The following is a 21,985-nucleotide window of genomic DNA, read 5'->3' as shown; positions in this document are numbered from 1 at the left end:
AGGGTCGGGTCCCCGGGAGTCACCAGGGTGGAGCAAAGGGCAATGGCGTCTCCGCGACTCCTCGCCTCTCTGCGACTCCCTCCGCAGCGAGCAAGTGCCAGCGAGCAAGCCTCCCTCGCTCTCTGACCCACTGCAAAGCCATCCCGCCTCTCCCCATAGGGGTCTGGGACCCCAGAGTCCCGCCCCAAACAAGCTCAGTGGATTTGAGAGTCTGTAACCCCTTCTGATTGAAGAAAACTGCGCATCCAGTTGCAGCCCGCCTGGCATGCGCCCCCGTACCTCTGTTCTGGGCGCCTCTGCACCTCCTACTCGGTCTCAGTGCGCTTCTTTCTTTCCTTCCAGTTGTAGAACTTCCACTGGGCCAGCTTTCCCATAGTTCTGGATGGTAGCTGTTTTGTCTTATAGTTGGTAGTTTCAATGTTGTTGTGGGAGGCAGCAGGCACAGGTCTATACCTTATGCCGCCATCTTGGTTCTCTGAAAATATTAACTGTATGTAAAGACACCTTTTAGTGCAGTGTTCAAAATTACAATGTTAAAATTTCCAATGGATTCTGTTATTTACAAGTAAATAATATATAATCCTGTTCAAGTGAGGAAGGAAAGTGTTTGACATTTAGTGCCATCTCTTGGGCGTTTGACAAAATGACTTTAAAGGCTTCTGAAAGTGTCTGTGAATGAAAATGAATTTTGCCGACATTGCTATGCAACGTAATGTACATCTTCCTCCTGAATGCGGTAATGATAATCACCCAAACATAAATAGTTCATAATTGGCTGCAGTTTTACTTAACCTTCCTAAAGAAAATTAGCCAAACATTTAGTGTAAATGTGTTAAATGGGAAGCTTAAATATACTCATTTTTTAAAGCTTATTTTAATTTAAGAGAAAGTATTAGCTTTTGATGTGTGAAAGAAATTTACTTGATGGAAAGACATTATCTGTAAGTATTTGCCAGTTAAGGATTTAAAAAAAATTTTTTTTAAAAAAACATGTTCTTTTATTGATTTTTTACAGAGAGGAAGGGAGAGGGATAGAGAGTTAGAAACATCGATGAGAGAGACATCGATCAGCTGCCTCCTGCATACCCCCCACTGGGGATGTGCCCGCAACCAAGATACATGCCCTTGACTGGGATCGAACCTGGGACCCTTTAGACCACAGGCCGACGCTCTATCCACTGAGCCAAACCGGGCAGGGCAAGGATTTTAAAATTCTTAACACAGGGTGCTTTTTTGTTTATTTTTGGTTAATATATAAACTTTTAATTACAGTGTCACTATGAGATATTTACTGAGACAGTAACAGGTTGTGGTGGTGTGTTTAAGGTTTGGAGAGTAGTGATCTAGAAGAGGGGCTAAGGTTCAGGTATATTGCTATCATGTAGTACACTTAAGATGTACCTATATATATATCAAAGCCTAAGTGACTGTTATGACCAGACAGCCGACCAGTAGCTAGAATGCACACTGACCACCAGGGGACAGATGCTTAACACAGGAGCTGCCCCCTGGTGGTCAGTTGCACTCCCACAACCAACCTCCCGTGGCCCGCCAACCTCCCGCAGTCCCTCCCCCCAGCCAGCCAGCCCTGATTGCCTGCCAGGCCAAGGGACCTCACCTGTGCATGAATTCATGCAACGGGCCTCTAGTTATAATTATAAAGCAGAACCGTACCTCTAGTACTTTTCCATTGGAGTTATTTGTCTTATTCTATCTGATAACAAAACATAGTTTATTTGAAGACTTTAAAGAAATCTTTGTGTGCAAAAGAATGATTGAGGAAAAAATTTTGAGTTGAAACAAATTTGTTATTTTCAGTTTTTAAACTTTCTGTTAATTTTGGATATTCTGTATTGCTTTTTAAGGCAAGGAAGGGAAAATTGTTTTCTTTGTAAATAAAATGATAGGTGTTCCTGTTGTCTTGCCTATTTTTAAATGACTCATTCATTCCCCTATTGTAGCATTTTCTTTTGTAGCTTAACACATGGATAAAAGCTTTAAAAAGTGAGACTGATAATGTTTCTAATTTTCTTAATAATTAATGGACCTCAAACTATAAAATTATATTCTTTTACAGTATCCCTTTTACTATTCAGCGGCTATGTGAATTGCTAACAGATCCAAGGAGAAATTATACAGGAACAGACAAATTTCTCAGAGGAGTAGAGAAGGTATATATTTTGTTAATTGAAATTATATTAAACTGTAACATAATAGATTTAAAAAAAATGCATTGAGTAAGAGTTGTTGTAGTCACCTTTTCTTGAAATAAGTTTCTCAACCTACTTGAAGTTTTTCCCAAATTGTTGTCTGAATTGTGGTCAGAGTTTCGGAGAGATTTAATAGAGGGGCAGAGGAGAGCTTATATCAATTAAGTTTAGGAAAGCAACTTAGGATTCTCTCCTGGATATTCATAGTATACATCAATATATTAAATGTTCTATGAAGTTCTATAATTGATATTTTAACTTTATTAGAGTGTTTTGCAAACGTGTTAATCCATGGAATTCATTTATTTCAGTTCTGGAATTGAGATGTACACAACTCTGGAAAATCACTGATACAAAGCATTAAATTAGATGTGAGAAAGGTAAAGGTCAGCGTGAAGAATGAAGAAAACATTAGGTTTTCTGTGAGTGAGGTGATATTAGTAATAAGGAAAGGGCATTTCGGACTGAGGGAAGAGCATGATGAGCAAAGACAGCAAGGTGTTTGAGGAAGTTGACTTGGGTAAAGAAGGTGAAGAAGCCCTGGAAACCAAGATGGGACCAGTGGGTGGCTAATTCCCTCACTTGGTGATTGATCCTAGTCCAGTGTTCATTTTAAGATTATAATTCAAATTCAGTTTATTTACCCTGGGAGCTGGAATCCAAAACTGTTACTTAGTCATTTACAGTAGATCATAAGGCCTTACCAGATTAATGTTTTTAATCTCTTGTGGTATATGATACTACACATCAGGTTTGATTGGTACTGCTTATAAGGAAATTCATTTATACTTGGCCTAAAACTTCAATGTCTAAGTATCTTGGGGGTGATTCTAACTACAATAAGGAGAGGGTGGTTCTACTTTATTACATGAAATATATAATGTTAGGGCTCCAAAGTAACTAAAGTAGAGTAAAAAAAATAAATGCATTAGTAGGATATTAGATTTTGGTCTTTTGTTTATAAGTTTTATTTTAAAATTTTTGTTAGTAAAATCAGAATAAATAGAAACTTAACCTACCAGGATGAATTTGAGAAATTAAAAACAAATGATTAAACTTACACTGTAGTACTTTTCCTCATGTTAAATCACCAATTTTTGCTTGCAGAATGTGATGGTGGTTAGCTGTGTATATCCTTCTTCAGAGTAAGTAGAGAGACTTTTCTATTTCTAATATGTTAGTCTTAAAAAATTGCATTTATTTTATATGTAATAAAACATAATTACATTTATAAATTCCTGCGAATCTATCTCCCAGTTTCCAAAATTGAATATTACCAATAATATTACCTGTGTGTTTTTGCAATAAAGGGGTTTGGATTAAGGAGATTTGTGATTTACCATAATCTTCACATTGTTGGATTTATGTATTGTCATGGCACTCAGGGCCCTGGGATCTTATCCTAGATACCTTTCCAGGGCATCTTTAGATATTTGGCTACTTGATTACATTCCTCTTCATGATGGAAAACTGTTTCCAGTTCTCCAGATTTATGTAGCAAATTAAGATAGCGGTTAAGGGTACAGTCCTTGGCACTATTAATGTTTTGTTAATGAGTGGATATCTTGGAAATTACAGGAAGTTTAGCAGTGCCCCTGGCCTCTACTCCCTGGCTGTCACTAGTATCCCCTTTTCCCCAAAAAAAGTCTTCAGACACTGTCCAATGTCTTCTGGGATGCAGTGTGGAGTAGAGGGGTTGTGAGGAGGACGTTGCCTCCCATTGAGAAAAGTTGGTTTAACACGTTAAGTGCCAGCCTGTTTTGTCTTCTGGAAAGAAAGTATAGTGTCAGTCACCAGTGACTGACTGGGCGTTTAACGTGTTAAGGTTAAAAAAATCTCTGATTTAATAGACAAAAACTGAATTTCTTTTCAAAATTTTTTCAAGAATATACATGTTATTAAGATAATCCCATGATTGTTATTTCTCACAGAGGTCTTATTGTTTGGTTTTGCAACAGTGATATCTTACAAAAGATGAAAATTCTTGATTCCTGTCAAAACTAATACATGAAACCATCCATAACAGTGTTTGTTTTGTCTCATAGGAAAAACAATTCTAATAGTTTAAATCGAATGAATGGTGTTATGTTTCCTGGAAATTCACCAACTTATACTGAAAGGTAAGACTCTTGATTTTTAATATCCAAAGAAAGAGTTTACATATTTTAGTTTTGAGTAGCAGGCTCAATATTCTTTTTTAAAAATTAGGATTAAGAGGATAATAAAATATACTAAACAGAATTAGTTAATGTGGATCTGAAAGTCAGAATGACCTTGAAAGGGATGACTTTTAGCAAAATGGGAAAATGATGTTCACTTGTCTTACCACAGGGCTAATATCAATGGGCCAGGAACACCTAGGCCACTTAATCGACCAAAGGTTTCTGTGTCAGTCCCTATGACAACCAATGGCTTGCCTGAGAGCACAGATGACAAAGAGTCAAACTTACAGCAAACTGAGGACAAAAGTCACAGGTGTGTTTGAGATTTATATTTAAAAACAAAAACTGTTTATAAAATACTAGCATTGGTGATTTTCAGCACTCATTGTTTACTATCTATAATTTACTAAAGGTTTTGAGGTATAGGACAGGTTTTAATGTGATAGGAGCTTTAGCACATTCTGAAGATGGGCATAGAAAAGACTAAAACTGCTAAATTGGGGAGGTCCTCCTTATAATGGGGTCTTACGAAAATAAGGTGGTCAGGATGTATTTTAATTTTTTTTGAAAGTTACTAGAAAATATATTTGTAAATGAGTTGCAATTTTGTGAATAATAATATATAGATCATAAAATGAAACATTTATATCTCATCAAATTTTCTGCATCATTTAAGGGAAAGAAGACTGAATGAGTGAGAGGATTTAAAGAGCATGCCCATATGGAAGACTTGTAGTTTTATTATAGGAGAGCATTTAACTTACTGGAGAATTGAACCAAAAAGGTCATATAACTTGTTGACTAGTTCCAAATGGTAAATATTCATTAAACAGTTTAGGTTCCCTTGAAAATTTTCTCGTGTTCTCTTGGCCCAGGTGGTATAATTTAACTTTGACACTGAAATACAATTTAAAAAAATAATTAGATTTTTAAAATGGGAATGTAGAGGATGAAGAAAATAATTTTATTAACGACACTTAAAAAAAACCATTTACAGTCATTCTCCGACACCTGGATCGGAAAGCTCAGTGAGCCCGATGAAAAATAAACACCCAGGTGAAGATGCTGTGGACGCTGAGGGGCATGAGGTAAAAAGACTTCGGTTTGACAGAGAAAGTGAAGTCAGGGAGACAGCCAGTCAGACGTCTTCCAGTGAAATTTCTTCCGTTCTGGTAGAAGAAACAGATGCATCATCTTCATCTCAGGATAAAGACAAAGAAAGTGGTTGTTCCAGGCAACACTGTACAGAAGAGGAGGAAGAGGAAGAGGAAGAGGAGGAAGAAGAAGGTATTTAGAAACCATCTGTAAAAGGGTGGAGTAAGGAGATCCTCAAATAAAGAACGTAACATAATGCTGATGTTGGGCTTTTCTCCCACATTTATATAGTTGCTGCTCAATTTCAGGGAATATGATTTTGAACTGTAGAATATCACAGTTCATGAAATTGGAGGTATTTTGAAAATAAAATTTAACTACAACATTTGCTTATTTTTAGAGTCTTTTATGACATCAAGAGAAATGATCCCTGAAAGAAAAAATCAAGAAAAAGAATCTGATGCCTTAACTGTGAATGAAGAGACTTCTGAGGAAAATAATCAGATGGAGGAATCTGGTCTGACTCAAGCCGGGAAAGATTTCCATTCTGAAGGTAGTGAGAACACAGGCCCTGACAGTGGTGGCTCTGATTGCCATGAAACAGAGGAATTGGCAGAACCCAGCTCTAATGAGACTGGAGAGGTTCTCTCAGAATCATCCATGGAAAACGATGATGCAGCCACAGAGGTCACAGAGGAACCAATGGAACAAGACTAATTAGAGACAGCATTTTACATACAGTTCTGGTTTTACACTGTATAAAACTCTTATGTAATAAAGTGGACCTTTAGTTTTACAAGAGAAGCAGGTTGTAATATAAAGTATTTTGTGGGATAAATCCTGAAAGAGTTGTACATGTAAGAACTATGAATATTGGTTCCATAGGTCCTGCTTACCACTGACTGTTTTGGTTTGGTCAAATCAGTGGTTTGTGTGTATAGATTTTTTTTTTTTTTTTTTTTAGAATTAAAGTTTTTTAACTGGAAAGTAATTATAATTTTGAAAACCTTTTGGAGATTATTTAGTTTATACATACACAAAAAAGCTTTTTGTCTTGTCTTTTTCTGACAGCTCTAGCAGTTTTCATATTTTGGTCATAGTTTCAACATTTTAACGTGAATTTTAGGGTTTCATGCTGATTTCCAGATTTTATTGTTTGACTGTACAATGGAACTTTAAGTCATATATGCATACATATATATATATATATATACATATATATACACATATATATTATTCTGAGGGGGGAAATGTTATATTTTTCTGTTTCTATAAGAGATGAATAAATACAGTGGATACTTTTTCTATTGGTCATGACTGAGTTCACTCTTTCAGAAGACCGTTTCTTTCTCTTCTAAGTAACTCAAATAAAATTTGGCCCTTGTGAAACCCTGGAAATCTAGAGTCTGTTGAAATACCAGGTTAAACACATTCCAAGAGATCTGTTAAAACAAATTCTTTTGTATACCTCTGAGGTGCCTGAAACGACTTCATTATTTATGAGAAAATGTGCTTTATCTTGGAAATTGTGTTCAAACATGAGCTTACTATTTTGTAGAATGAATGCTTATAAAGCTGACATGAGAACGTCTCAGAACTGAGCAGTTTCCTTAACTTTTTGCTTGCTTTTCTGAACATTGTGAATATTACACATTTCTTTCTAAATTATTCTAGAGTATAATATGTCAATGATATGAAACACCACTGTACTGGAAGAATTAATATATTACTTTAGTAATGTACTGGAGCTAAATGACTGAAGCTTTAGGGGTGCATAGAAATCACCATAATTTGTATGACATTTTGAAGTGAATTAAATATTTTTGAACATGCTTCTTCAACAGCCAGTGTTATATTTTTCAGATCAACAGAAAGCACAATAATTACTGTAAACTCAATATTTTCAAATTCACATATATAATGTCATGTAAGATGCAATTTTCCTGTCAAATTACTGGCTGCCAAATTTATACCTGTTTCTTTGGCTGTACCTTTTGATATTTAGAATTTTTAAATTTCTGTAAAGTAGATTTTGTAGGGTGTAATGTGTTCACTGCCTTTGTGACGCGGTATATAACTGTAAATTTCTGTGTGTAAACTGAATGCTTGGGCTTTCAATACAGTATTCATATAAAGCAATAAATACTAATGTTATGAAATATTTGAGTACATTTTTATCAAAAATAAAATCTCTTTTAGTTTCAGATACCTGAAGTAAACAGATGAACTTATAAAACTGATGCAAACAATTTCTGACACTGTATCATAATGCTTTTGGGTGATTTGGATGGCAACTACAATTTTGCATTTTGACTACTTAAATTGCTATGACTAAAAATACCAGGACGATTTGGCTTCGTTTATGTTTGTAGGGTAACATACTACTGACTGGCTTGACTTCGGTTCACAGCAGCTAGATATATCTATGAATATGTGGTAGTCGAAATAAGAACAATACTGATTTACTGTACTGGAGAAAAATCACACACACTTTTTTTAATGTTGCAAAAATGTCAAAATGAAGCAAATTTTAAATGCAATATTTTTTTTTAGTGACCTATTAACCTTATTTTGTTGAGGGGTATTTTGCCAAGGAGAACAGATTGTAAACATGTTAAGAAATTTTGAAATTTTCTTTAGCATATTTATGAAATTATTGTCAATGAACCTGTTCTTTAGGACCCTGTGACCTTTTGATATTTTTATTTTAATTGTGCCATGGACCATTTGTAAACAAATAGATTTACTTTGTTGCTTTAGGTTGAAGTTTTAGCAATCATGACTTTGAGGTCTGTGGTTTATTTGTAAACTTGCGATTGTTATTTTTGCAAGGCCAAATGTATATCTTTATTAAATAAAGTACAACAGTGGTGAATGTACCAAAATGTCACTTAACTCTATGAGAGATCTGCATTTTGATCTACAGCTTAATTTCATATTTATGTTTCATATGTTGATCATAGATCACACTTGTTGCTTTTTATACAGAAAATTGTAGAATGCTCATGAATATCTTTAGGATAGAAGGACTACCTCTGTAGTTAAACTGAGGAACCTTGTTACGCTGATTTAAGATACTGATGCCCATTTGGAAGTAAATTTCCACAGGTGTGCATAGGTGCACTTAGACTTGGCTTCATGAAAATGTCAGTTCTACTCATAACCGATTTAGATGTGAATTTTTTTTTAAATCCTCAACTGATATTTTTCCATTGATTTTTTAATTTAATTTAAATTTTAGAGATGGGGAAAAGGAGAGAGTGAGAAAGAAACATAGATGAGAGAGAGAGACATGGATTTGGTTGCCTCCCCCATGCGCCCCGGCCAGGGCCAGGGATTGAGCCTGCAGCCGAGTTATGTGCCCTTGACCAGGAATTGCCCTCCAGTCCATGTGCTAATGCTCTAACCACTGAGGAACCCGGCCAGGGTCAGGTGTGACTTTTTAAAGACTAATTTTAGGCACATTTTCTTAACATACCACCAGCAAAGTCAGATGAAAAGATCTAAAGAATTGTAATGATTAATTTTAATTTCAATGATTAAAATTTCCTTTTTGGCCAGCATGCCAAAAGAATTTGAAATTCTTGCTGGTCAAAAAAGTGAAAATATACAGATAATACATCTGTGGCACTTTTCCCTTTAAAATAAAACATTATCCTACTACATTTTTTTAAATGTAGCTTTTCAGTTCTAAATAGCAGGGGAGAAATTAGTGGGAAAGTGTTAATTATTAGATAAATTTAATCCAGTTAGGATTTATTAACTATATCTGTCAACAGTGTGCTGAGCAGTGGTAGTAGACCATAATGCTTTAGCATGGAAAGTCATCCATGAAATCGTGGCCAGAAGGTGTGACCTGTGAAAACATTGAGGCTCAAGATTATTTCGCTTTGCTGGTGTAGATAGGCACGTATTTATGCATTTTTACATTTGTTAAGTCAACTTCGTTGTTAATCCTCACAGGATATTTTTAACATTTTTTAGAGCGAGTGGGAGGGGGAGAGAGTAAAATCAACGTGAGAGAGACATTGATTTGGTGCCTCTTGCACGTGCCCCCAGCAGGGTAGAGGATTGAGCCTGCAATCGCAGTCCATGCCCTTGGCTGGATCCACCTGCGACACTTCCATCTATGGGCCGAGGCTCTGCAGCTGAGGAATCGGCCAGGGCAAAATCAGCAATTTTTTAAATAATATACTAGTTTACCTGTAAAGATAGTTGGGCAGCATCTAAAACCGCTACAATGTGTGATTATGAGAAATGTATCTTGTGGTAAGGATGAAAATGCAACTTGTAGAAGCAAAGGAAATAAAAAGTGGGGTAGCATTTCAAATTGTCGTCTGAACAGGAATTTCTTCAATGCATTGGTTTTGATCAAATGAAGTTCAGTTCACTCGAGATTTGTGCTATTAAAATGGATGAATGCAAAATCACCTTGTCATTTCATATGCAATTATTAGGTTTACTGGATTATCGGCCTAATATGAATGCTAGGATGTTAGAATACATCTAATATTTCACATTTTAAAAAATCAGTACACTTTTGGGAGTGTTTATTTCAACTTGGAGCCTAGATTACTTTGCCAAATGTATTATTTTCATAATGCAATAAAACATAAATTAGAAGTCTGTGTGGAATATTTTATTTGCTATAGTAATTCACAAAGTCCTCCCCTACTCCCCCATCCTGCTGTCCTCGTAGTTCAGGATCCATTCGCACTTCCTGGTCTACAGGGAGGGAGGTTAATGTATTCATTACTTTATAGCTCTGCTGCTTAAGTGGTACTATTTTTTCAAAGAGGATGCATCTAAGTTGAATGGACAATTATTCGTTGCTGAGCAACTCAAACTTAATATCTGACAGAATTTATATTTACTATGTCAAATTTCTCTTGGCATTAAGTTGTCGCTATAACGTTTGTTTAGAATCATTTTAGAAATCTCACTTTCAGACAACTGCATGGTAAGATGTGTCAAATTCCTCTAAGTGGGTAGATTGCTCTCAATTCTGGATTCTCATTTCTTTATACATATTGCACCGAAGGTGATACTCTGAAGTAAAAAAAAAAGGGGGGGGCGGGTACTAGCATGTTTCTACATGGAAATGCATTTGAATTTTAGGTCATACTTAATTTCACTTATCTCTACTTTATTTATTAGATGGTATAGCTAATACAGAGTTTTGAATTAATGATAGTAAGACTGATTCTTCAACTAACTCGGATGAGAGGTCTGGCTACTTGGCTGTCTAGAATGAAGAGTATACTGTTCCCTTGTGTTCTAACAGTCTTAGAACAACAGACATTTTTCCCCTTTAGTTTAATATTGAGCATTTGAGTATCTGATCTTTGAATTTATTTGTAAACTTCAAGGTTTTTCCAAAGGCAATACATTTATTAAAACTAAAATGTATCCTGAGATTACTTCCCACTTCAAGGTGCTGAGTTTATCCCTGAAGCTTTATGTGTTCCTTGATTTGTGCTGTTGGGAGCTGCAGGCAGACAGTGAATCACTAAGAAATGTGCATTACAGTAACAACTTTTGTGACAAGATCAGTTACCCGGACCACAGAGGGGCACAACACTCCTCCACCATGGTGGGGGACGGGTGTTTCTACGAGTGGCAAGTATCATTAAGCCGGCCAAGTTGTGCTTTAGATGTGGTGTAATGGTACTTGGTATTTGGTCAGTGATGCTGGCATCAAGAAGTCTTTGTGGTTGAGTAGGCTTTTAAGTCTTAATACTGCCTATTTGAGGGATAAACATGGTATTTGTTCATATTATTAGTTGTTCCTCTTTTTTCCCCCCATAGCTTCCCTCCACCCGGTTCCAACCCCACCCTCTACCCTTACCCCCCAACCCCAAACTGTCCTCAGCCATAGGTGTACAATTTTTATCCAGTCTTTCCCACAATCCCCCCGCCCCCCAAGATAGTCCACTCCCTTTCTATGCCCTGATTCTATTATATTCATCAGTTTGTTCATCAGATTATTAATTCACTTGATTTTTAGACTCACTTGTTGATAGATGTGTATTTGTTCATAATTTGTATCTTTACATTTTTCCTCCTCTTCTTAAAGGATACCTTTCAGCATTTCATATAATACTGGTTTGATGGTGATGAACTCCTTTAGCTTTTTCTTGTCTGTGAAGCTCTTTATCTGACCTTCAATTCTACATGATAGCTTTGCTGGGTAGAGTAATTGTAGTTGTAGGTTCTTGCTATTCATCACTTTGAATATTTCTTGCCAAACCCTTCTGGCCTGCATGGTTTCTGTTGAGAAATCAGCTGACAGTCGTATGGGTGCTCCCTTGTAAGTAACTGACTGTTTTTGTCTTACTGCTTTTAAGATTCTCTCTTTGTCTTTAGCCCTTGGCATTTTAATTATGATATGTCTTGGTGTCCTCTTTGGACTCCTTTTCTTTGGGGTTCTCTGCGCTTCCTGGACTTGTAAGTCTATTTCTTTCACCAGGTAGGGGGAGTTTTCTGTCATTATTTCTACAAATAGGTTTTCAATATCTTGCTCTCTCTCTTCTTCTGGCACCCCCATAATTCGGATGTTGGTACGTTTGAAGTTGTCCCAGAGGCTCCTTACACTATCTTCATATTTTTAGATTCTTTTTTTCTTTTTGTTTTTCTGGTTTGGTGTTTTTTGCTTCTTCGTATTTCAAATCTTTGACTTGATTCTTGCGATCCTCTAGTCTGCTGTTGGATCTCTGTATAATATTCTTTATTTCAGTCAGTGTATGCTTAATTTATAGTTGGTTCTTTTTCATATCCTTGAGGGTCTCACTTGATTTCTTGAGGGTCTCACTAAATTTATCGGCGGTTTCTAGAAAATTCTTGAAAAACCTTATAAGTGTGGTTTTGAACTCTATATCCAGTAGTTTGCTTTCCTCCATTTCTGTCATTTGTGACCTGTTTCTTTGTCTCCACATTTTTGGCTGACTGTGAGGACTCGCTGTGTCTACAGTGGAAGAACTGCTGTGCTGGAGACACCCTTATGGGGTAGGACTTGCTTCAGTGGGGCTTTGGTGCTCACTGAGTCTGCTTTTGAGTGTGTCCGATATGGATGTAGGGAGTTGAAATCTGGTATCTGGCCAGGGGTACCCTGGCTCCTGGATCTCCAAGGCAACCACTGTGTGAGTCTACCCAGCAGAAGCTACAGCGTTATCAGCAGATTTCTCCTCTTTGTTTGGGGTTTGGAAGTTTTGGAGCTCTCTAACCCAGCTGCAGTTTGTTAGGTTATGCTGCAAAAGCGCATGTAATTTGCGCCACTGCACACAGCTTGGATGGGGATGTAAATTGAGTGGGGCTGGGTGTCAGAATCACCAGGGCAGAGCAAAAAGCAATGGCTGTCGTCAGCGACTCCATGCCTCTGCGTCCCCCAATCCCTCTGCATCCCGAGTCCCACACTCCCACAGCAACAATGATCTCTGCGAGAAAGCCACCCTCGCTTTCCAACCCGCTGCAAGACAGTTCAATTTCTCCCCGTAGGAGTCTGGGGCCCCAGAATCTCGCCGTAAATGGGTTCAGTGCATTCAGGAGCTTGTATCCCCTTCTGATTGGAAAAAAAAACCTCACACCCAGGTGCAGCCGCCTCATTCGCACCTCCGTACCTCTGCTCTTGGCGCCTCTGCACCTCCTACCTGGTCTCAATGCGCTTTTTTCTTTCCTTCTAGTTGTAGGACTTCCACTCGGCCAGCTTTCCCGTGGTTTTGGATGATAGCTGCTTTGTCTTATAGTTGTGGTTTTAATGTTGTGGGGGGCAGCACGTACAGGCGTATACCTTATGCCACCATCTTGGTTCTCTCCCCCAAAAAACCTCTTGATAAACTTTAAGGGGGAGATTGACACCTCACTGACATCACTGGATAGATCTTCTAGACAAAAACTCACCGAAGAGACAGGCCTTAAATAACACACCAGATCAGATGGATCTGATATTTATAGAACATTTCATCCCAAAAAAAGAGGATATACATTCTTCTCCAGCCTCCCCAGAGCGTCTCAGCTGCACTTGTGGGTCTCACCTATGTGTCTCTTTAAGTAGAGGGACATTGCTATTGTTCCCCAAAGGGAACAATAGTTCTGACCTTTGAGAACTCTTCCCCAAAGACTTCTCAAAGCTCAGAAATCTGCTCTTTTAGACCCCAGTACTAACAACTCACACAGGCTGCCTTCTCACAAAGGACAAATACTTGTTCGCACCTGTATGTCCTGTGTACTTTTTCTTTCCATTTGTTGGAATAAGTGAAATTTGAAAACATAGACTCCTAACTGAACAAACACTTGGAATTCTTAAATATATTGGAATTTAACACCAATCTCCTATACCTGCAACGTATTTCTAATATTCAATACAAAAACATAACGATCACAAGGCATTCAAATCCTTTTGATTATGAATCACCAAATATTAAGATATATTTAGTAGTTTGTGTTACCTCCATAAACCTTTAAAAAACAACTAGGCAAGCTGCTGGATCCCCCTGACACACCTCAATCTATGGAGTTTAAATATACTGCTAACACTGTGGGAGGCGTCTTAACAAACCCACATTAGGAACTGGGCCACATTTCCCAAGAGATGCTTAACTACTAAATCACTCATAGTAAGGACTAGACAGCTTCATGTGTAGTAGCCTGAAAACTTGCTACACTTCTAATAATTTATATAAGAAAATTGCTGCCTCACACAACCACTTCAAAAATACAACTAAAAGACAAAACTGACATCATCCAGAACCACAGGAAGGCTGGCTGAGTGGAAATTCTACAACTAGAAGGAAAGAGAAAAGCACACTGAGGCTGAGAGGTGCGGACGTAAAATGCAGAAGGTACAGAGGCACACGTGGAAAGGGCTGGCAACTGAGGACGCAGCTGTCTTTTTCAATCGGGAGGGAGACACAAGCTCCCAACTACTCTGAACACCAGTTCCAGGTGAGTCTCTGGGGACACAGACTCATACGGGGAGAAACTGAACTGTCTGGCATCGGGAAGAACTCGAGGGTGGCTTTCTCTCAGAGATGCTTGCAGTGATTACTGCGGAACAGTGAGACCTTAGGCCTCTTAGGGCAGGGCTGAGGATCAGCCATAGCTGTTTGCTCTGCCCTGTTGATTTCGAGACCCCGTACCACCCAAGCTGTGCGCAGAGGCTTTTGCATCTGAAAGGCCTGGCCCTTTGCAATCTGAAAATTACCTAACTGCAGCTGGGTCAGAGAAACCCAGAACATCCAAAAGAAGGCCCAAGGCCCCACAGCAGCTTGCATTGCTTCACAGCTGGGGCTCAACTGGGTACCTCTAACCCCCAAACAAAGAAGAGGAATCTGCAGATCTCTCCATAGCTCCTGCTGGGTAGCCTCAGGAAGAGGCTAAATTAGCTCCTCCTTAGAGATCCAAGAGCCAGTGTACCCAGTCAGATTACAATTCCTCAGATCCATAAAGGACACACTAGGGGGCAGGCTCAGTGAGCACCAAAGCCCTACTGAAGCAAGTCTTGCCCCATAAGGATGTCTCCAACACAGAAGTTCTCCCACCATAACCACAGCTGATTCTCACAGCCATTTAGCCTGGAGGTCAATTCCTCCCAGGGATACCTACAGCAATCAAGGCTTAACTATAACAAGACAGTGCACAAACCCAAAAAGATGTGTACCAAGAGTGTCCACCTCAGGTAATTGGGGAGGGTGAGCCACTGGGCCCTATAGGACACCTAGCACACAAAGCCACTCTACCAAAACAGGAAGCAGCCACAATGCGGAGATAAAGAAACAGGTCACAAATGACCGAAATGGAGGAAAGCAAACTACTGGATAAAGAGTTCAAAACCACACTTAGAAGGTTTTTCAAGAATTTTCTAGAAACCGCCGATAAATTTAGTGAGACCCTCAAGAAATCAAGTGAGACCCTCAAGGATATGAAAAAGAACCAAGTATAAATTAAGCATACACTGACTGAAATAAAGAATATTATACAGAGATCCAACAGCAGACTAGAGGATCACAAGAATCAAGTCAAAGATTTGAAATACGAAGAAGCAAAAAACACCAAACTGGAAAAACAAAAAGAAAAAAAGAATCTAAAAATATGAAGATAGTGTAAGGAGCCTCTGGGACAACTTCAAGCGTATCAACATCCGAATTATGGGAGTGCCAGAAGAAGAGAGAGAGCAAGATATTGAAAACCTATTTGAAGAAAAAAACACTGTCTAATTGTGGTAAAACTCTCAAAATACACAATGATACTGCCTGGAAATGATTAGGAATGTGTAAGAAAAACTTGAAATTCAAGTAATTAGAGACGTACTATCTCTATGGCTGTGTTCAATAACCACAATTGCAGATAGAAAGCTGTGAAATGAGGAAAATACTGATAATGTTTACAATTCTGGCTATTTTAGTTGTCGTTTTCAGAAAAACGTGCTTTCAAACATTAAGAATTCCTGTTTATAAATTTGTGAAAGAAACACTTGTAATTGAAGTAAATAGAGACGGAATATCTCCATCAAGGTGTTGAATCACCGTGATTACAGGTAGAAAGTTGTGAAATGATTAGAATACTGATAATGTTTACAATTCTGGCTATTTTAGTTGGCGTTTTCAGAAAAATATGCTTTCAAACATAAAGAATTCCAGTTTATAGAGCTCAGAATTTGTGTATAAAGCCTTGAAATGACAAGAACACTGTTTATTTTTACAGTTGAGGTTTAATTGGTTGGCATTATTTGAATACAACAGTTTAAGTCCTGAAGATTCATATATATACTCCTAAGAAAACTAATTGTGGTAAAACTCTTAAATTACACAAAGATACTCCCTGGTAATGATTAGTAACTTGTAAGAACACTTGAAATTCAAATAAATAGAGACGTAATGTCTCCATGGCGGTGTTGACTCACCGGGATTACAGGTAGAAAGCTGTGAAATGACACGAAAACTGATAACGTTTACAATTACGGCAATGGATTTTGCCGTTTTCAGAAGAAAGTGTTTTCAAACATTAAGAATTTATTTCAGGGAGCTCAGAATTTGTGTATAAAGCCTTGAAATGACGAGAAAGCTGTTTATATTTACAATTGAGGCTTAATTGGCTGGCATACTTTGAATTAAACAGTTTAAGTTCTGAAGATTAAAGTATATACTGCTAAGAAGACTCTCTCATTGTAGTAAAACTCTTAAAATACACAATGATACTCCCCGGAAATGATTAGTAACATGTAAGAAACACTTGATATTCAAGTTAATAGAGACATAATATATCCATGGCAGTGTTGAATCACAGGGATTACAGGTAGAAATCTGTGATACTACGGGAAAACTGATAATGTTTCCAATTTCGGCAATGGAATTTGGAGTTATCAGAAGAAAGGGCTTTCAAACATTAAGATTTTCTGTTTATAGAGATCAGTATTTGTGTACAAAGCCTTTAAATGATGAGAATACTGTTTATATTTATAATTGAGGCTTACTTGATTGGCGTTTTTTGAATAAAACAGTTTTAAGTCCTGAAGATTCATGTATATACTTCTAAGAAAACTGTCTAATTGTGGTAAAGCTCTTAAAATACACAATGATACTCCCAGGAAAAGATGAGGAACGTGTAAGAAACACTTGAAATTCAAATAAATAGAGACGTAATATCTCCATAGCGGTGTAGAACCACCCGGATTACAGGTAGAAAGCTGTAAAATTACGAGAATACTGATAAGGTTTACAATTCCGTCAATGGAATTTGTCGTTTTCAGAAGAAAGTGCTTTCAAACATTAAGAATTCCTCTTCATAGAGCTCAGAATTTGTTTATAAAGCCTTTAAATGCCGAGAATACTGTTTATATTTACAATTGAGGCTTAATTGTGGTTGGGGTTTTTTGAATAAAACAGTTTATGTCCTGACGATTCATGTATATATTGTTAAGATAACTGTCTAATTGTTGTAAACCCTCAAAATACTAATGATACTCCCCAGAAAAAATTAAGAACGTGTAAGAAACACTTGAAATTCAAGCAAACAGTGTCGTAATATCTCTATTGCATTATTGAATCACCCGGATTACAGGTAGAAAGCTGTTAAATGACGGGAATACTGATAATGTTTACGATTCCTGCAACGGAATTTGGAGTTTTCAGAAGAAAGTGCTTTCAAACATTAAGATTTTCTGTTTATAGAGCTCAGAATTTGTGTATAAAGCCTTTAAAGACGTGAATACTGTTTATATTTACAATTGAGACTTAATTGGTTGGCTTTCTTTGAATAAAAACAGTTTAATTCCTGAAGATACATGTATATATTGCTAAAAAAAAAACAACTGTCTTACTTTGGTAAAAATCTCAAAATACACAATGATACTCCCCGGAAATGATTAGAAACATGTATGAAACACATGAAATTCAAGTAAATAGAGAAGTAATATCTCCATGGTGGAGTTGAATCACCTGGATTACAGGTAGAAAGCTGTGAAATGACGAGAATACTGATAAGGCTTACAATTCCGGCAACAGAATGTGGTGTTTTCAGAAGAAAGTGCTTTCCAACATTAAGAATTCCTGTTCATAGAACTCAGAATTTCTGTATAAAGCCTTTAAACTATGAGAATACTGTTTATATTTACAATTGAGGCTTACTTGATTGGCGTTTTTTGAATAAAACAGTTTAAGTCCTGAAGATTCGTGTATATACTGCTAAGAAAACGTTCTAATTGTGGTAAACCTCTAAAATACAGGATGATACTCCAGGGAAAAGATTAGGAACATGGAAGAAACACTTGAAATTCAAGTAAATACAGAATAATATCTCCATGGCGGTGTTGAATCACCTGGATTACAGGTAGAAAGCTGTGGAATGACGAGAATACTGATCATGTTTACAATTCTGGCAATCGAATTTGGCTTTTTCAGAAAAGTGCTTTCAAAAATTAAGAATTTCTGTTCATAGAGATCAGAATTTGTGTATAAAGACTTTACATTAGGAGAATACTGTTTATGTTTACAATGGAGGTTGAATTGGTTTGGCGTTTTTTGAATGAAACAGTTTAAATCCTGATGATTCAAGTATATACTTCTAAGAAAACTGTATAATTGTGGTAAAACTCTTAACAGACACAAGGATAGTCCTGGAAAATGATTAGGAACATGTAAGAAACACTTTAAATTCAAGTAAATAGAGTCTTACTACATTTACTGCTGTGTTCAGTCAACGAGAATATGGGTAGAAAGCTATGAAAAGACGAGTATACTGATAATATTTACAAACCTGGCTACTTTAGGTGGTGTTTGCAGAAGAATGTGCTTTCAAACATTAGGAATTCCTCTTTATAGAGCCCAGAATTTGTGTGTAAGCCTTTAAATGAGGAGAATACTGTTTATGTTTACAATTGAGGATGAATTGCTTTGGCGTTTTTTGTGTGAATCAGTTTAAACCTGACGATTCAATTATATACTAATATGAAAACTGTCAAACTGTGGTAAAACTCTTAACATACACAATAATAGTCCGGTGAAATGATTAGGAACGTGTAAGAAACACTAGAAATACAAGTAAATAGTGTCTTACTACATATACGGCCATGTTCAATCTCCTAGATTACGAGTAGAAAGCTGTGAAATGATGAAAATACTGATAATAATTGCAACTTCGACTACTTTAGGTGGCGTTTTCACAAGAATGTCCATTCGAACATTAGGAATTCATGTTTATAGAGATCAGGATTTGTGAAGAAAGGGTTCAAATGAGAAGTTTAAATCCTGATGATTCAAGTGTATACGTCTAAGAAAACGGTCTAATTGTGGTTACACTCTTAAAATACGCAATAGTAGATTCCAGAAATGATTAAGAACTTGTAAGAAACACTTGAAATACAAGTCAATAGATTCTTACTACATTTCCTGCCGTTTTTAATCACAGACATTACCAGTGGAAATCTGGGAAATGACCAGAAAACTGATAATATTTACAACTCCGGCTACCTCAGGTACTGTTTTGAAAACAATGTGCTTGCAAACATTAGAAATTCATGTTTGTAGAGCTTAGAATTTGTGTAGAAAGACTTTAAATGGGGACTATACTGTTTATGTTTACAATTGAGGCCGAACTTCTTTGGCGTTTTTTGTGTGAATCAGTTAAAATGCTGATGATTCAAGTATATACTTCTAAGAAAGCTGCTGTCGAATTGTGGTAAAACTCTTAAAATACACAATGATAGTTTCCAGAAATGATTAAGAACGTGTAAAAAACACTTGAAATACAAGTAAATAGATTCTTACTACATTTACTGCCGTGTTCAATCACGGATGTTACCAGTGGAAAGCTGGGAAATGACCAGAAAACTGATAATATTTACAAACCCGCCTACTTTAGGGAGCGTTTTACAAAGTAGGTGCTTTCAAACATTAGGAATTCATGTTTATAGAGTGTAGAATTTGTGTAGAAAGACTTTAAAAGAGGATAATACTCTTTATGTTTAGAATTGAGGCCGAAGTGCTTTGGCGTTTTTTGTGTGAATCAGTTAAAATGCTGATGATTCAAGTATATACTTCTAAGAAAGCTTTTGAATTGTGGTAAAACTCTTCAAGTACACAATGATACATTCCAGAAACGATTAAGAACTTGTAAGAAACACTTGAAATACAAGTAAATAGATTCTTACTACATTTCCTGCCATGTTCAATCACTGAGATTAGCAGTGGAAGCTGGGAAATGACCAGAAAACTAATAATATTTACAACTCTGGCTACTTAAGGTACCGTTTTCGAAACACTGGGCTTTGGAACATTAGAAATTCACGTTTTTAGAGCTTAGAATTTTTGTAGAAGGCCTTAAAGTGAGGATAATACTGTTTAGGTTTAAAATTGAGGCCGAAGTGCTTTGGCGTTTTTTGTGTGAATCAGTTAAAATGCTGACGATTCAAGTATATGAAAACTATCGATTTGCAGTAAAACTCTTAAAATACACAATGATATTTTCCAGAAATAATTAAGAACGTGTAAGAAACACTTGAAATACAAGTAAATAGACTCTTACTACATTTACCGCAGTGTTCTATCATGGAGATTGGCAGTGGAAAGCGGGGAAATGATGAGAAAACTGATAACATTTAAAACACCAGCTACTTAAGGGAGCGTTTTCACAAGAATTTGCTTTCAAACATTAGGAATTCATGTTTATAGAGCTTAGAATTTGTGTATATAGCCTTTAAATGAGGAGAATACTCTTTATGTTTACAATTGAGGTTGAATTGCTCTGGCATTATTTTTGCGAATCAGTTAAAATGCTGAGGATTCAAGGATATTCTTCTAAGAAAAGTGTGTAATTGTGGCTAAACTCTTAAAATACGCAATTAAAATTTCCAAAATGATTAAAAACTTCTAAGAAACACTTGAAATACAGGTAAATAGATTCTTACTACATTTACTGCTCTGTACATTCACGGAGATTAGCAGTGGAAAGCTGGGAAATGAACAGAAAACTAATAATATTTATGACTCTGGCTACTCTACGTACCGTTTTCAAAACAATGTGCTTTCAAACATTAGCAATTCATGTTTTTAGAGCTTAGAATTTGTGTAGAAAGACTTTAAGTGAGGACTATACTGTTTATGTTTACAACTGAGCCCGAATTCCTTTGGCGTTTTTTGTGTGAATTAGTTAAAATGCTGACGATTCAAGTATATACTTCAAAGAAAGCTGTCGAATTGTGGTAAAACTCTTAAAATACACAATGGTATTTTCCAGATATGATTAAGAACGTGTAAGAAACACTTGAAATACAAGTAAATAGATTCCTACTACATTTACTGCCGTGTTCACTCACTGAGATTGGCAGTGGTAAGCTGGGAAATGACCAGAAAACTGATAATATTTACAACTCTGGCTACATTAGGGAGCGTTTTCACAAGAATTTTCTGTCAAACATTAGGAATTCATGTTTATAGAGCCTAGAATTTGTGTATATAGCCTTTAAAAGAGAATACTTTTTATGTTTACAATTGAGGGCAAATTGCACTGGCTTTTTTTGTGTGCATCAGATAAAATGCTGACGATTCAAGAATATACTTCTGAGAAAACTGTCTAATTCTGGTAAAACTCTTAAAATACTAAATTGTAGTTTCCAGAAATGATTAGAAACGTGTAAGAAACACTTGAAATACAATTAAATAGATTCTCACTACATTTACTGCTGTTTTCAGTCCTGGAGATTAACAGTGGAAAGCTGGAAAATGACCAGGAAACTGATAATATTTACAATCCCAGCTTCTTTACGGAGTGTATTCACAAGAATTTGCTTTCAAACATTAGGAATTCATGTTTATAGAGCTGAGAATATGTGAATATAGCCTTCAATTGAGGGAAATACTGTTTACGTTTACAATTGAGGCCGAATGCTTTGGCGTTTGTTGTGTGAATCAGTTAAAATGCTGACGAATCAAGAATATACTTCTAAGAAAACTGTCTAATTGTGTTATTATTATTAAAATACACAATGATAGTTTCCAGAATGATTAAGAACTTGTAAGAAACACATGA

The 21,985-nt window shown here is 36.6% G+C and overlaps 1 protein-coding gene across 1 annotated transcript in view; it reads left to right on the top strand.

Moving 5' to 3' along the window:
• The window catches only part of PPP4R2 (protein phosphatase 4 regulatory subunit 2), a 58,037-nt gene extending 51,532 nt beyond the window's left edge, over nucleotides 1-6,505 (top strand). Inside the window, exons 4-9 of the mRNA XM_081105752.1 lie at nucleotides 2,078-2,171; nucleotides 3,318-3,355; nucleotides 4,256-4,330; nucleotides 4,542-4,685; nucleotides 5,370-5,659; nucleotides 5,868-6,505. Of these exons, the coding sequence (XP_080961878.1) occupies nucleotides 2,078-2,171; nucleotides 3,318-3,355; nucleotides 4,256-4,330; nucleotides 4,542-4,685; nucleotides 5,370-5,659; nucleotides 5,868-6,184 (958 nt within the window). The 3' untranslated portion in view covers nucleotides 6,185-6,505. The remainder of the gene's footprint in view (nucleotides 1-2,077; nucleotides 2,172-3,317; nucleotides 3,356-4,255; nucleotides 4,331-4,541; nucleotides 4,686-5,369; nucleotides 5,660-5,867) is intronic.
• Nucleotides 6,506-21,985: the final 15,480 nt, after the last annotated feature.

This window comes from Myotis nattereri, assembly GCF_964212035.1.
Source record: "Myotis nattereri genome assembly, chromosome: 14".
NCBI classification, from domain to species: domain Eukaryota; kingdom Metazoa; phylum Chordata; class Mammalia; order Chiroptera; family Vespertilionidae; genus Myotis; species Myotis nattereri.
The sequence above is the reverse complement of the archived record's forward strand: the minus strand, read 5'-3'. Positions and strand labels throughout refer to the sequence as shown.